This window comes from Mastigoproctus giganteus, chromosome 6 (genome assembly GCF_048544385.1).
Source record: "Mastigoproctus giganteus isolate SK-2022 chromosome 6, ASM4854438v1, whole genome shotgun sequence".
Lineage (NCBI taxonomy): Eukaryota > Metazoa > Arthropoda > Arachnida > Uropygi > Thelyphonidae > Mastigoproctus > Mastigoproctus giganteus.
The window spans coordinates 36,275,400-36,292,601 of NC_143580.1; the positions used below are offsets into that span (position 1 = coordinate 36,275,400).

The 17,202-nt window shown below is 34.4% G+C and overlaps 1 protein-coding gene across 1 annotated transcript in view; it reads left to right on the top strand.

Annotated features, from left to right (window-relative positions):
• Nucleotides 1-3,060: 3,060 nt before the first annotated feature.
• Cul3 (cullin 3) overlaps nucleotides 3,061-17,202 on the top strand; it is a 344,806-nt gene continuing 330,664 nt past the window's right edge. Inside the window, exon 1 of the mRNA XM_090375913.1 lies at nucleotides 3,061-3,284. Coding sequence (XP_090232039.1) covers nucleotides 3,231-3,284 — 54 coding nt within the window. The 5' untranslated portion in view covers nucleotides 3,061-3,230. The remainder of the gene's footprint in view (nucleotides 3,285-17,202) is intronic.

The window sequence follows — 17,202 nt, forward strand, 5'->3', positions numbered from 1 at the left end:
GCGGGGAATTACCAGAGTGATTTTTGGCGTCCGGTCATGCCCGGTGGGGCAGCTGGTTGTTTTCCCTGGTATAACAGCAGAACGGGGGAGAATCAATGATGAGTTAAGTGCTATATGGCAGTGTCAGTGGACAAACTCTGAGAAAGGTCGACATTTGTATGCCTTTATGCCCTCGATCCATATTGTGAGTAGGGAGCGATGCTCCTGGCTCCGGTTTGGGTTTGCAGCTGCTGCTGTGCTTACGGGGCATGGCCTGAGGTCAAGGCTGTTTCGTTTGGGGTTGTCCCTTACGGAGTTCTGTGAGTGTGGAGAATCTGAGACTGGCCTTCACATCTTGCTATATTGTCCTTTATATGAGGACTTGAGAGCGAGGTTGGACTTTGGGACGCTCGCTCTCACTGAAGGAAATTTAAGTAATATTTTTGTAAATAATGAATTTCTTTGTTCCTTCTTAAATTTTGCTAAGTTGGCTTATGGTCGCTGCCGGGCGATGCCTGGATGGTAGTAGAGACCTACCTCCTCGTGGTGGGGACGGCAACTTGTGGTGTGTGATGTGATTGCCCATCCCCACTGCAAGGCTAAATGGTCGAATAATAGTTTAATTTCGTTGATTTTGAGTTGACCATATTGGTCTTAATATATTGTTTTTTTATTTTAAGTTAAGACTGATGTATTGAATGAGAATTGGTTGCATATGGATGAAAATCCGGGTGGCAACTGAGATGGAAGCTCACTCAAATGAAAGAATCTCCGCGATGTAAGAAGGTACAGGTGAAAACCTGATTGGTCCTTAAATTTTGCACTCCAGTGTATTATGCTGCATAATTCGCAGGATAAAAATCAAAAAACTTCGTACGCCAATGCAGTGGTAATTTGCATCTGGTCGTGAAAGTCAAAGTGTTAAAGTAGCAATTATTGGACGTAGTTAAGATATCATGGATGTTCAATAGGGCATTATAGGGGGATTTCGTGCGTCGGATGCTTCCATATCTGAAATGGCATGTCTTGTCTTGCACCAAGGACTACTATGGATGAGGTATACAAAGAACGGTGTTGATTGGGTCAAGCCTTCTCCCGCCAGCAGAACTGCAAAGGATTACACATGTGTATGCTTGCAGTAAGCGAAGCGTGCAGCAATTTGTACAGGATCCACGGCAGGTCACTGTGCGACAGTTGACATCGCAATACAATATGAGGAATTCAAGAATAATATCCCAAATGACGGTTTGCCGTATACTGAGACATATGGGTTTCCAGCAGACAACTCAAGAGGCATCCTATTCTCACTTCTGATCATAGTTTACGGCGAATGCTGTGGTGTTAACGACATGCTGGTTGGACACGGGATGTGGAAACAATCTGCTAGTCGGTTGAGTACAAATGCCGGGTACAACACGCTGACGGACGCTTTCGTGTGTCGCTTAAACAACTCGAGTCCATGGATCCATCGTGCTTGGTGCTCACTGTCCAGGCAGGTGATGGTGGTTGCTTAGTGTGGGCCACGATTTCCTGCCTGTGACTTGTGGTGCATATGGACTAATGTTTTTTCACTGGTGAGGTCTACTGGCTGCTATTAGCAAACCATGTTGCATTTTTCCCAGGACAGAAATGGGATTCAAAGACAATGATTGCCCCTGTCATCCCGCCCGCTCTGTTCACAAGTGGTTCGTATTAATTGGCCTCAAAATTTTCCTGATCTCAATCCAATTGAAAACCCATCTGATCTTTTGAAAGGGAAGTGAGGCTTATGGATATGCAACCTTCGTCTCTTTCGACATTGTTTAAAGCCTTGCAGGCAGGATGGCTGCAGATCCCTACGGACGTCTTCAGACATCTAGTGAAGTTAAAGCCTAATCGAACGCGACTGTTATTCTTGCGCATGGTAGCTGAACACAGTATTACGGAGGTGGTCATAATTCAGTGATCACTCAGTATATACAACAACTTAACTCTAAGATGGTTCTTTGGCATTCAGTTAAATGGGTCTGGCTATACCAGCAACGACAGAATCGCTATTTGAGAAGTGATGAAATTTGTACTGGTTTTACTGGCTCTGACCAACTGCTCATCAAACGTAAATGCCTGAACAGTGGGTTCAACAAATCATTTGGAATCACCTGCAATGCCTGTGACCTCAGAACCGCTCGTATGAGCCGGGATTGCATGGCTCAAGAGGAAATCTGCAAAGACAGAAAAAAATAATTTCGAAATAATGACACTTAGTCAATAAGAGTGTATTTTATTTTGACACGCAGGCGTATGTAATGCTATGAACAGTAGTGGCGACAGTATATGCTTTTGAACGCAGTGTATGCATTACACGCCTCTACATACTGTTCCAGTTAGTTTCAAAGAAAATTCAAAACTCGAGACAAGCGGTTCTGGTATTTCACATTCCTTACGTAATAAGGATGAACAGGCGACTAATAGTTTACGACTTTTCCATGAAATATAAAGATAGCTTTATTTGTTGGTTGGTGTTTTTAAATACATTAGAATATATTTTTAAAAATAATAATAAAAATTGATTCATTACAATAATATGAATGTATCAAAACCGACCTATTAAAGTTGTTGGCTTTCACATCGAGATGATTTGAAATTTTTCAAATGTTTACTAGAGGCTCCCATCTAATGGTTGTGTAACTGTTAAGTAGTTAGGCTTTTATTTTTGCAAGTGTATGCTAGTAGTTAGTATATATTAATTTGTTAGTACATATATATTAATGTTAGTATAATGTACTAACATTTCTGGATATAAATAATTATAGCAATAACAGTTCGATTTTCTAAGAGGGGGCATAACGATAAGTCAGTCTCTGTCACCGCCACTCAGACTAAGGCGCTACTTATAACATGCTATTCTCACAATTCGCTGTCTTAAAATCCGTCAAATTTGTTTTCTAAGGAACTTTAGCTGCATAGTGATAAGTGTTCTTAAAATCTATAGCCATTCACATTTTATCAATCATTATAATATTGAAGTATTATGTTTATAAACTTTGATTTGAAACTTTTGTACTATTTGTTTGCGGTGTAATACAGTCCGTGAACTGTCCATTCGGACTCTGCTACGTTCGACCGAAGTGCAGTGCACGATGGTATACCAATGACTATGTTGGTGGATACGGTATAGGGCTAGGTTTTCTTCTGCAAGTTTCAGTGTTTGTGTGTGTAGATTGTGATTTGTGTTCACAGTTGATGTTTTGACAGGTTTTGCAAATATCACAATGAGTTTAAAACCAGGAAAAAAGGATACCAAAATGAGGATTAGGGCATTTCCTGTAAGTTAGTGGTGATTTTGAAACTAAGATAATTATATAATTTTTTTTTATTATTATTTCTGCAGCAGTGGTGTAGCGGCGTTGGCTTAATTTCTACTTTCTGATGGTCGTCTCTGTTTTTTATTTGATTGTTCGTTTACGTTTAAATTCCTGTTTTCATAAATACAACCCGCATTATGTTGACAGACAACTAAGACACACGACAGAGATGTTATTTACGTTAAACATCATCAACAACAAAAATATGAATTATCTGGGCATGTATGTATATGTGTATATATATTTATATATCTATGTGTGTAAGTATACGTGAAGGCAAAATATAACCGGAATTTTGTGGTTATTGTTTCCACTCGGTAGTTTTAGTCTTTCCCCTACATTAAAAAAAATATATACGGATAGTTTAATTTTTAATAAAGAACACGTACTTCTCTTATGATATTTGAATAATCTATTGTTTCCGTATGAAAATAAACGGATTGACAATACAAGATGAATATTAATAGATGGTCATCGAAGAGAAATGTAATAAAAATATTCTCTATAATCGGGTATCGCATCATATTGCCCCCCCCCCCCCCCTTTTTTTTTTCCAAATATATTTATATCATACAAGACATCCTATATATCCTAACCGATTTGAAATAATGTATCTAGATAAGTGATATGATTTTTTTAAAGTAAATATCTTTCAGTAATAAAGAATAGTACTTTTTTGTGTATGCAGTTATTCTGCCATCGATAAATCGTCTAATAACCAATTTACCCTTTCAGTTGTATAAGTCGAATATTAATGAGTTCTAATTCACACAAAATATAATTGTGTAACCTTATAGTTTGCAATAAAGGACATTTTCTTTCTGCTGTGAATGACATTACTTTTCAAGAGAAGTGAATTTTTATACAATGTTTATGTGTTAGCTAAAACTAAGCGATGAGCAGTTATTTCAAACGAATAACTTATTGCTGTAAATAACTGTACGACACTTATGCTGTTTTGTATGTGTTTTCATTCATATCCAGCCAACTCATTCCATGTGTATATGTTTAGATTTCAGAAACTGCATATGTACAGATGTGGAAATATTAGGTGTATGCACATCTTCAGTTAGGGAAAAAAAAAACAAATTCAAAAGTTTTTTTGACAAATGTTATCAGGACTCTGCTTTGCCTTCCTTCTCTGATGACTCTCTTTGGTTAACTACTGGAAAGATATTGGTTTTGCATGTTTGGTAATTATTAAATTACCAAATTTGGTAATTGCTTTCTTGCATCACATGCCACTACTACATATAAATCATAAAAGGAGATTTTAATCAACACTAATTAAACAAAAGCTGTTATTTAAAAGTATTAAACAAAAAGTTTTAAAAAACAAAAGGTTATTAAAAGATGTACAAAACATCGAATTATATTAATTATGAATGTTTGTTCATAATTAATAATTTAATTTGCCTATTGGTTTGCATGGTCCATTATGAATAGTGGGGTTGGTTGGTACAACAGCGACTTGGACCATAATATGCCATTATTGCTGTATAGGTGTGTGTTCACTGGCTGAAAAACCCAGAACTCATCTGGGGAACCCTACTGCATTTGAGATTGGCCAACTACAGCTTTTATTGAAGATTTTCAGAAATTCCTTCAGTCATCCACAGCAATTGAACACAAACCTCTTCAAATGAGTGACAAGTGAGGAAACTACTGTATTGTCATCAAGGATCAAGGTGGGGTTCCTAAACTTTTAGTTTTGGGTCTGTTATTGTTTCTGGTATTCATTAACAACATTTATGAAGTTCTTACAAGTTTAATGTCAGAGTTTGTCAATAATGGTTAACAACAGTAACCAGCATACATACTACATTAAACCTTAGATAAAATATTCAGATAGTCAAAAATTGGCAATTGGAATATATCATTGGTAAATGCAAAATCCTGCATTGACTAAGTAATTCTAATTTATTTTGTAACCTAGGGAGCAACAAACCTAAGGTAGTTGAAAAAGAAAAATATTAATCATAGAATTGGACATGAAGTTCTATTAGAGCAGACATATGGAATTCTGTGAACGGTATACTGCAGCATTTCTTAAACTGTCTGTGGACTGCTGGGATCTGTCTAGATACCTCAGAGGATCTGTGAATTATGCTGAAATATATATTTAAACGCCGAATCAATTTATAGGATATAAACAATTTTGCCATGCTTGGGGATCCATGGAAACGTTTTGAAGCTAAAAGGGAGTTCTTATGCCATACAAGTTTGAGAACCACCAGTATACAGGATATAGTTTAACGGTGGGAAGACAGAGGTAACAGTTTTATTGAATAAAGGAATGGTTACCATTGAGTATCTGATAGGCATATTAGTTCTTAAGACATAATGTAGGCACATAAGTTTTGAAATAATTGATATTCATCACTGTATTGTAAAAAGTAAATATTTCAGTCAATTAACCTTACAGTGCAGTGAAGAATGTCACTTTCCCCCCAACTAGAAATCTTGAGTACTGTATACAGGTTTGGAAACTGCATTCCTTGTACATATGTATGCTACAAAGAGGATCAGTGAGATTAGTGGATGATACAAATGGTATTAGTAGTAGGAGATAACTTCAGTTCTGTATTGTGAACTCTGGAAACTGGATATCTGTTTGGTGATGAGTTATTTAAGGCTTTAAAACAGCTGATGGAAACCGAACACTAGTTGTATGATAGAAATGAGGAAGCAGATTAAAACTAAAAAAAAAAGTGATTGCAAACCAGGTTTAAGAAAGATTACTTTTATCCAAATGGGAATTAGGCGCCAAAACAGACTCCCAACCAACCTTGGAAAGCCAGAGAGAATGTTCAGGTTTAAAGAACTAGATAAAATACTCTATTTGGGTGAAAGAAATAATGGAATTTAATATTATTTAGTAGGCTTTATTATGTAATCCTTTGATTTAAAAATAAATGAACTTTCATTCAGCAGATAGTCATGTGATTGCCATTAAGAAATGTGGCAAACTGAAATCAAGTGAGCAGTTTTGCTATGTGGGTTAGGTGTGCAAAGTATTTACTTGTTTTCTTTGTAATTAAATGCACTTTTTTATCAGCTTTATTGGAACTCCTGCATATTGGTTGAAGTGTGGTAAAAAAAGCTTGCGTATGTAATGATTGTTCAACTTGACATACTTGTTTTGTCAAGTTGAATATCCATCACAATCTTTTTCTTATCAAAATGTTACTTGTAGAAAAGAGGATTGATTGTTCCATTAGAAAAATATTGTGAACTTCTGTACAGATATGAAAGTGTTATACTATGCATATCATCAAAATCTGTCAGAAGAAAATAAATTTGAAAGTTTCTTGTGAAAAGGCTATTATCAGGGACTCTGCTTTGTTTACTTTATCTTATGTCATGTCATCATATTAATGTTTCTGAAAAGATGGTTTTTTTTCCTATACTTGAGAGGTTAGTCATTAGGTTTGATTTTGTATTGAAAATATAGAACTGGAAATGGTGCCTGATTTAACTGAGTGGTCAGGAGTGAGAGTGCACAGGAGCATGTACTCTTTGAGTGGATCGAGGTTCAAGCATGTAACTGCTAAATATGATTAATGTTTGTATTGATAATTTATTGTAAATTCCACTCACCTGGTAGCCATGCCAGAGTATAAACAAGAATAATGGACTGGGGTATTTGTAACCATCATTTAAGTAACTTTACAGACGTTTGCATATAAACAATATGTAAACGTCCATTTACTTATAAACAATAAGTAAATGGAACGTTATAGTGAGCAACAGTGACCATTATACCTGTTAGCATGACCATTTAGAACATAGAATTCAGTACTTGATAGACAAGCAGCCTAACCCAAAAAAAAGAAAAAAAAGTTAGACTATATGCATAAGTGAGTGATGAGTCTTTGGGGGAACAAGAGTGACATATGGCTACTGGTTTGATTATTTAGGAAAAGTGGAAAAATTAAAATCAATATTCTGATTCTCCTACTTAAAATAGCTAATAGAAATATATCCAAGTATAGAGGTATAATTCTAATTTTTTTTTTTTACCTTAAGTATATAAGGTAAAAAAAATCATCTTAACAACATTAATGATATGAATATGTAAAGTTTACATATACTAATATTATTTGGTAAAATATAGCTCAAAATGATCTTTAACATTAAAAATAAAATTGCATTAAATTAAAATTGATCATCAGAAAATAAAAATTATTTTCTGATGATCTCCACAAATGGGTATATGGTATTTCTAACATGGCAAAATTGCCTTAAATCCATTCAGAAAATGTTTGCTAGTTCCAGTGAAGGGGAACTTTAATTCCTAGTACGTTTTTTATAGCTAATTTCAGGTCCTGATCTATTTAAAGAGAAATGTTATTCTGAGAGCACATCAATTAGGAATGAATTGTCTTTTTTTTTCTTTTTTTTTTTTTCAGTTGATATTTTCTTCTGAAACTCTAATATTGATTTAAAAACCCACTACTAAATGGCATTGATATATATTGATACCCACTATTAAATGGTATCAAGTATAGTATCTTATTGACTTTAATTTGTAAATCTTAAGACTACTGTGATAAAATGACTAAGAACTTTGAGGTCAAGTTACTGGATGGAAGGTAGAAATGCCAGAGGAGACACTGTCATTGGCTGTTCTGTGGAGAAGTGAGACACTGGCTTTCAAACTACTCAGATTTTTTTGTGTACATTGCCATTCTGAGGTTTACCTAACTAAATTAAAAATAATGTAAACTGACTCTAGGCTGTTATTGCAGTGCTTCTCAAGCTGTGGAGTGTGAAGACATTTCAAATAGGGTGTAGTATATTGAGAATCACCATGCTAATCATACAAATCACCACAAATAAAGATGTCTGAGTGGAACGTGATATTAGTAATGTTTGAATGGGACTTGAGTTTAACAATAAGTCTGAGACATGCTGCCCTATTGGTCAACATTACTCTTTGCCAAGTGCATGCAAACCACTCAATTGTCATGACAAGAAAGAGTCATATCTGAAAAGGTGAGTCCAGTATAGAATATATAACTGACTTACTAATTTTTATATTTAATTATTACTTCTAGTTAGATTATTAAAAAAACTAGAGAAACATGAATTAGGAAAAACATAAATATTTAAAATTATATCATGAAACTTGATACAGGTACATATTACTGAAATGGTGTTTAGACAAGCAAGTAAATTGGAGATAGGATTATCTGTTGTGCACATTGTTTTTAACCTTTTTCATAGTGTTTTTGAAAATGTATAGACCCTCAGGGTTGAGTGTTTTGCTAGCAGTGGGCTCTGTGGAATGAGTATGTGTGAAATTGGCAAATCAGATTGGAATTTTTTAATAATTACAGAAAAAAAAAAAACAAAAATTCTTAAAAAACTCTTCACATTTCTATTTTTGATGTAATACTATCTTAATACATCTACTTATGTATTGATTGAGTTCAATTTTATTAACTTTTTGTTCTCAATTCCAGTGGCTGACAGGCATGGTCTCCTCCTCTGATTTTAAAATCCATTTTCTTGCTGCTGTGTATTATAAACTGTCTATAGTTACTTACAAACACAGATAAGAGATATCAGCACCTACTGAAAAACTTGTAACATACTTGAAGCATTATATGAAACTCCTTAGGGCCCACATGTGAGAAACATGTACATATGTACTCTGGTAGCACTGCCAGAGGGGGAGCTGGCATTAAATGTTCTGTGAAGAAGTTGCTCAGTCTGTATGTTTTCTATATAGTACTGTAGTATATGACCCATAAAAAAGGGTGTTTCATAACATTCAGTTCATACTTTCAGGATTAATTTGGAACCTAAAACGATGAAAAAAAAGTTCATATTAATCTGTGTCTGATTCATAACTATTTTCGCAGACATCTGAATGATTACAGAGTAACCATTCAGATGTTTGTGGAAATGGTTCAGAAAATGGCTCTGGTGTTTTCATTGGTGAAAAATAATAAAAATAAATAAGAACAAGCAAATGTATTTAGTGTGAATAAACATTTTACTAGGTATGTGTCCTCATATTCTTATTTATTTTATTTTTATTATTGAAAACTCCATAGTCATTTCTTAAAATTCAGATAGTCCAAACTCTAACCATTCAGAATTGGATGTGTGTTTATATAAACATTTTTCATTGTTTTTAGGTCCTAAATTGATCCTGAAATAGCCCACCTTATGAAACACCCTGTATGGAGAACTCTAGACTTACATAATGTAAACAGCTATTTTATTATGGTGATTTGTAGTTTATGAATTAGAGAAACAAAAATTCATAGTCTGAAATATAGGTACAGTATTGTTAAGAAATTCATCCTGGAAATTCTCTGTTAACATTAATGTAGACAGTGGCATTTACCAAGCAATGATCTACAGAGTCATAAGATCATTTTCTCGGTATATACTGTGGTTTTGTTTTGTTTTGTTTTGTCTGTCATGTAGTTGTGATATCTATATATTTTCTGTGATTAAATTATGCTCTTGATTAGTTTTTATAAAATGTTTTAATTTTTCTAATTAAGTGTGTATAAGGCTTAGGATTGATTACTTCAAATATAAACAACAGCGCTCAGTGACAGAAGGATGAGATAGTATTTTCATGAATAGAAAAGAATGGAATTATCCACTGTAAAATGTATACTACTGTATGCAAATTTTTTTTTCAGCTGTAGACTTTCAGTTTTGTGACAGTGTAATCTAATCTTAATTCAGCCATTATGATTAGATTAGTAAAACAGCCTATTTTGGCTTTGCAATGATGAAATTGGGGATTTTGTTATGAACAGATTTTTAATGCCACTTTTCTGAATAAAGCAAAGAAGTCTGGTGCTATTTCTTTAAAGTGTTTCCAATCACGACTCAAGGAGCAATTTTTTTTTTGGCCATAAGCTTTAACTGAAAACAGCATATGCAAAATATATGCATATATATTTTGTAAAAGAATAAGAGAAGTTTACCTCAATATGATAAGTAGGATACTTCTGTATGATACTCTCCAAAAATTAAAATGAATAAAACATTAGCGCAAAATGATTACAGTAAAAATATAAATTGAAAACAATTAAAATATCAATTGAACAAAACTAAAAAAATAATTTAAAAAGTTTAACATAAATTTTAAAAACCGATTTTCCTTCCTGAAGCCGACCATGGTTTTTAACCATATGTTGTGATCACAGGAATGAAAATACAAATATTGAAATCAACGTAGAATGTATTGAGCATCATAGTTCTGGTTTATACTATCAAATATATATTTTGTATATGTTTTTCCAGGTATGCTACATATTTATCTTGAATTTACTTAATAATGATTAATCTTTTAATATCAGTGTTTTTTTATAAGCTATGTTAATTAGTCATTTTGGCCTTTTTACATTCTAAATATATTTGCAGTTTTTTTGCTCACTCTGGCAAATAAAGTCCCAGAAAGGTAGGCATATAACAAACAAATTAATTTTAAAATGTGGTTTTTGTTGCATTTCATAACAACATGGTTAATTTTTCCATCTTGTCATATAACACATTAGTTAATATTTGTGTTGGCAACATGATGCAAGGAAGAAAAGTGTATATAAAGCTTATAGTTACTTCTTATTATTTTAGATTTTTTTTTTTTTTTTTTAATTCTGATTTCTAAAAGTATTTGGATTTGAGTTTCCAGAATTACCTTATCTCATTATGTAATTCTGGAAATTCCAATAAGGAATTTTTGAATATCCAGTGCATGTCTTTTCATTTTAATATTTATATTATGGTATTTACTTGAATGACAAAGGAGAAACTTGAAAGCAACAGAAAAAAAAAAAATTTGCAAGGCTAGTGCTCTAAAACAAAACTAAAGTAAGCAACACTAATCTGCAAGACTAGTAAATTAGTGTTGCTTATTTTACGTTCATTCCCATAAGATGAATAACCATGTAATGCTGCTTTTTCTAATTACAAGACCTTTTTGTCATTGTTCAGTTCCTTCGGTCAGTGATTTATAGGTCTCATGATTCTTATAACCACCAAAACAGCTGATGTAACTGTAAATCACTGTATGTGTTTTACAGACTTTTTTTTTTATATGTTTATTAATGTTATTATTAACTATTGGACAATAACCAGTTCAATTCCTTATCAAGGTGTTAGCAACAATAACTGTAAATAGAACTCTGGTCACTTTGTTACTGAATATAAACTATTTAACATTTCCATCAGTACTATCAGTATACATTAACTGCTTTTTAAAAAAAAAAATTCATTATAGCTGTTCTATTATTTAAAATGTTTATCACTATACAATAAAAAGTTTATTGGCTAATGATAGGGTTGACTGAAATAGATTAAGTAACCTATATTTAAAAATACAGTGCATAGTGCTTAATTTAAGATTGTTACATCTACCTAGACATTGCACTGATATCAGCAGCTTATTGTAAACACCAATACAAGGTGTTTATGGTGTGTGGATGGGGATTGAATGATGGAAATTTTATAAAAATGAAAAATGGCATAATTAAAGTGAATTTTAGCATGGAATCAAGCCAGTAGTGCATGTAGAATTTTGAAGGGGGAGGGGTAAAATATCTGATTCAGTTTACAAACCTGATTGCAGATTAAGAGGTGCATAGTAGTCACTGCTGCTAATGCGCCAAAAAAGTTCCAATCCCAACCAACCAGCAGATTAAGGAAATTAATAAACAACATAAACTAATATGTAATTAAACAAAAACCAGTTCATCACTGAGGGAATGAGCATCGTGATTGTAATCATCAATTTAGTTTATCATTATGCATATAAAGTCAGTCAGAATGATATTATAATAAAAATGGCTTGGGCCTGAATTGCAGTTTTAAGCAGTAAACTAAAATATTAATATAATATTTTGGTGGCATGTTCCACAGGTTAACTTGATCAAAATGCTTGAAATGAAAGCACTTCATCTGCGTAAGGTTTATAATTTATTTATTACTAAATAGAGTCTAACAGTACATTTTGCAGGTATCAGGTATTTTTTCCTCTCCATCTTCGGTGAGTGTGATTTTGTCATTAAAATGTCACAGCCCCTGAAATTTTACACAGGTGAAGTGCTTTCGTTTCAATTATTTGAAAAATATAACACATTCAAAATAATGAATTGTTAATTGCTGCTTTAAATGAATGTAATAGTATGATCATGGGAGGACAACCTAACTAGCATTGAGTTTCTCTCTATGGTTCCTGTCCTCCTCCACTAGTGATCAACCAGTAATGCTGGAGCAGTCTTAAAAGATAACTTAACCTTGTTAACTATGAGCAGCCCATAGAGTTTTGTTATGCATATGCAACATTCCATTGTAATGTTTTTACAATGGAATGTTGACTTGAAAACAGTCTACTAGTTTTGGAGACTGCCTAAGCATTAAGCACATGGCATCACAATGGATACAGTAATTACGGTATGAACGTTGAGACATTAAATAAAAAATAATAAATTTTGTGGCTCAATCAGGTTGATCAAGAAATTATTTCGTGATCCAGTTTAGTCTTTTTGGTATATTAATATTATTTTTATTTATTTATTTATTTATTTGTTTAGAATGTAAAGAGTAGGCACACCTTACCTAGCTTTACCTAGAAGATACACCCCTGGTTGGCATTAGCATTTGTTTCTGTATCCATTAAGTTCACCAGGAATCATTACTTTGAAATATAATCTAGTAAAATGTACATGCACATCTCCCATTTTTAAAACACTTACAGAAGCCTCTCTTTATTTGCTTCTGGCAGAAACTTGTCAATTAAAAATGCTTCTGTATTTTTGTATACAAAAAAAAAAAAAAAATAATAATGTTATTACTCTTGTTAGAAGAATGTAGGGAAGGAGGGAGAACTGAGTATAATTATTCACAGTGGAATCTCTGAAACCTGGCCATCCATTTTTCACATACCATCCATTTTATAGATACTTTTATGAAAATAGTTAGAAAATGAGCTTATTCCGTCATAAATGTTTTACTGCACTCCAGCGACAGGGGAAATATGTAAGAAGGCTACGAGATTGTTTACTGCAATTTGTGAACAAGATTATTGGTAGAGTACTCAGTTTTTGGGTCTCAGTTCATACACGAAGCATGAAGCTGATCTAATACATTCACTGAACGTTTTAGATTGTCATGCTTCTAAGAAAGATCACTATAGCAACTTTTGTTGATTTATTTGCCCTTAAATATGACACCTAAAAGGAAGTAGATAGCCCAAAGGATTGCAGCGGGTTCAAAACATAAGATATAGAAAAATTAGTAAGATGGGCTGAGAAATGGCAATTGAAGTTTAACATTGACAAGTACAAGGTACTTCATGTGGGTAGCAGTAATCTCAGATTTACATACTGTGTGGTACCACACCCAGAGTAATGGAGAATGAAAAAGACCTGTAATGACTGGGATAATTGTGCAGTCAGATGTGAAGTTCTCTGAGTGCAGACAGCCTTCTGGGACAGCTCATGGGGTTTTGTCAATGATAGACAGAATTTTGCCAGTAGGGATAAGGAGGTGATTATCTCATTGTGTAAGGCAGTGGTTAGGCCATATCTTGAATATTTCATACAGGTCGAGAGGCCTCATTTGCAGGATGTGGAGCTGTTGGAACAGGTGCAGAGAAGAGTAACAAGATTAGCAAGGGGGTGAAGGGTGCTCTTAATGGGAAAGGCTTTGGTTCTGCAAATAGCAGTGCTTGGAGAGCAGGTGAGATCTGATTGGGATGTTTCAGGCTTTGAATGGCTTGAGTAAGCTCAGTGCTGATGGAATCCTTCTTGCTTAGTCTATATATGCAAGGGGCTATTCAAATTAAGGAAGGATGGCTGCAGGATAGATGTGTGGAAATTTGGCTTCACCTAGCAGGCAGTTGATTGTTGGAACAAACTACCATCTGGTATTTTAGAAGTTAATAGTTTGAATAATTTTTTTTTAACGAAAACTCCAAACTCAAAATGTATTAGAATCTGTAGTGCTTAGTACTGTGTGTGGGTCGAAGGTTGAGAAGAATTTAGGGGAAAATTAGACATATTATTGGGGGGGGGGGATGGACACAAGGTAGATAGTTTTTTTTTTTTTTTGCTGATGCTGTATAATCTGGGTTTCTTCTATCATTTTCCACTGTTAATATTAATACAATCACAGATTAATGCAACCATTATCTGTTGTGGAAAAGGTTGCATTGTTATAGAAATTCAACAGCAAGACTTTATAGAAGGAACTGTGTGAAAATTTTGCTTTGGTTAATGAGTTTTGTTTGGTATATTTTAGATGTAGAAATAATGTTATTTTTAAATGCTGTGTAAATGACATACTTCTTCCTTCCAGGGAGTTAAGCCAGGTGTCCTGTTCTGGCCTTATGCCATCTTTTTCTTTGATCTACCAATTCTTTGTTTTCCTTTTGTCTTTATAATATTTGACCAACATTAGTAATCCATCTCTTATTCTGCCTATACATTGAATCCATTTTTGTCCATATTCACAAACTTTCTTTAAAACTGGCTTTACTTTTAATTGATGATAATTTTCTGTTTTTTTTTTTTTTTCTAAAATATTTCATACTGCACTCTGAAAGCTGTCCTTTTGTTTACATTTTGATTGTCCATGTTTCACTTCCATGTGAAAAATTCATGTTGAGCAGTATAATATATATTTTTTATTTCTGAACTTTAAATGGTAAAAATACATTTTGTATCATCATTCCTATAGCCGTCATAAAATTTGTTTTGATTTAAGTGGCAAATGACACAAGAAGGAAGCTTATATAGCCAAAAAAAAACCCCAGCACATCCACTTCCACAATAACAGATGGAAGCCTATTCCAACAATCAACCACCTGGTGGCTGAAGGCAAGCTTCCACACATCTGTTCTGCAACCATCCTTCCTCAACTTGAATTTATGCATCGTCACGTGTGTAGTCCCATCAAGTGCAGGAATACCATTAATATTCAGCTTACTTAATCCATTCCAGGCTCAAAACATCTCAGTTGGATCTCCCCACAGGTGCCTGTTCTCAAGATGCTACAATTTGCAGAACTGAAACCTTTCTAGGTAAGAGTACCCTTTTGTTCTCTTCACCAATCTTGTTGCCCTTCTCTACATCCATTCCAGAAGATCTACATCCTTCTTAAAGTGAGGACTCCAAAATCTGCATAGAGTATTCAAGATGCAGCTTAACCATGCCCTTATACAAAGGGATAATCACCTTATCCCTGCTAGTAAAGTTTCTGTATGTCATTGACAAAACCTCATGAGCTGTCCTGGCATCATGTCTGCACTGCTCAGAGAATTTCGTGTCTGACTGCACAATTACCCCAAGCCTTTTTCATTCTCAGATACTACCCAGAGTGTAGTACCACAGTTAATAAGTTATTGTAGGGGTATAGCTACCCATGTGCAGTACATTGCATTTGTCAATGTTAAACTTCTACTGCCATTTCTCAGCCCATTGACCCAATTTACCTAGATCTTGCTGCAGTAGCTCACCCTGATGACTGCCTTTAGCCACCCTGCCAGTCTTTGTATCATTTGCAAACTTAGACATTAAGTCTGATATACCTTCATCAATATCATTTATAAATATACAAAACAACAGTCGGCCCCTCACTGAACCCTGGGGGATTCCTAATAATATTAGTCCACGAAGAGCAGTGACCATTGATAACAACTCTTCTTATTCCGTTTAACCATAGCAGTGACTTGACTTTATTGTCACACCGCTCCAGTTTGTACAGCAGTCTTTTGTGTGCAACAATATCAGAAGCCTTCCTAAAATCTAAGTATATGATGTCAAAATTATTTTTTGCATCCAGTTTCTTGGTCACTGCATCATAGTAATTAATCAGATTGGTTAGACAAGACTGCTCCTTGACAATGGAGGTCCTGAATTGCTTCTTTAACCAGTGATTCATTATTTTCCTTCGAATAGATGTTAAACTAACAGGTCTGTAATTACTCTTGTTAAATTTTGATGGGGGACTCACTAATGTTATTAGTGGAGTCCCTTAGGGTTCAGTGCTGGATCCTTTGTTGTTTTGCATAAGGAGGAGTTATTCAGCAAGGGGAATGAGGAGTCATTCAGCAAGGGGAATGCCAGAGGTGTATTCAACTCTAGCAGTAAGCTACAGAATCTTGAAATAACTGGGAGTAAAGTGGAGGAGAAACTGTTGAAGATAAACACAAGAAAGGCACCCGGGGTGGATGGGATCTATCCAGTTATATTAAAGGAGGCAGCAAAGGAAGTAAGCAAACCCTTAGTCATAATTATGAGAGCTTCCTTGGACTCAGGGGAGGTACCCATAGACTGGAAATGTGCAAATGTGACCCCAATTCACAAAGGAGGATCAAAGGCTGACACAAGTATTTATAGACCTGTGAGCTTAACTTCTGTTCCAGGAAAATTAATGGAGGCACTGGTTAAAGAAGCACTGCAGGATCATTTAGACAAGACTTTAGTTATAGCTCAGACACAGCATGGTTTTGTTAAGGAGAAGTCTTGTCTGACCAACTTGATTGGATACTATGATGCAGTCACAAAAGAACTGGATGCAGGGAATAACTTTGATATTATATACTTGGATCTTAGAAAGGCTTTTGATACTGTTGCACATGGAAGACTGCTACACAAATTGGAGCAGTGTGACATTGGAGGCAAATTGCTGCTATGGATAAAGGGGTGGTTGAGGGGGAGAAGACAGAGAGTGGTAATCAATGGACACTGCTCATCGTGGACTAATGTTATTAGTGGAGTCCCTCAGGGCTCAGTGTTGGGTCCATTATTGTTTTCTGTATTTATAAATGATATTGATGATGGTATATCACGCTTAATGTCCAAGTTTGCAGATGATACAAAGGTTGGCAGGGTTGTCAAGGACA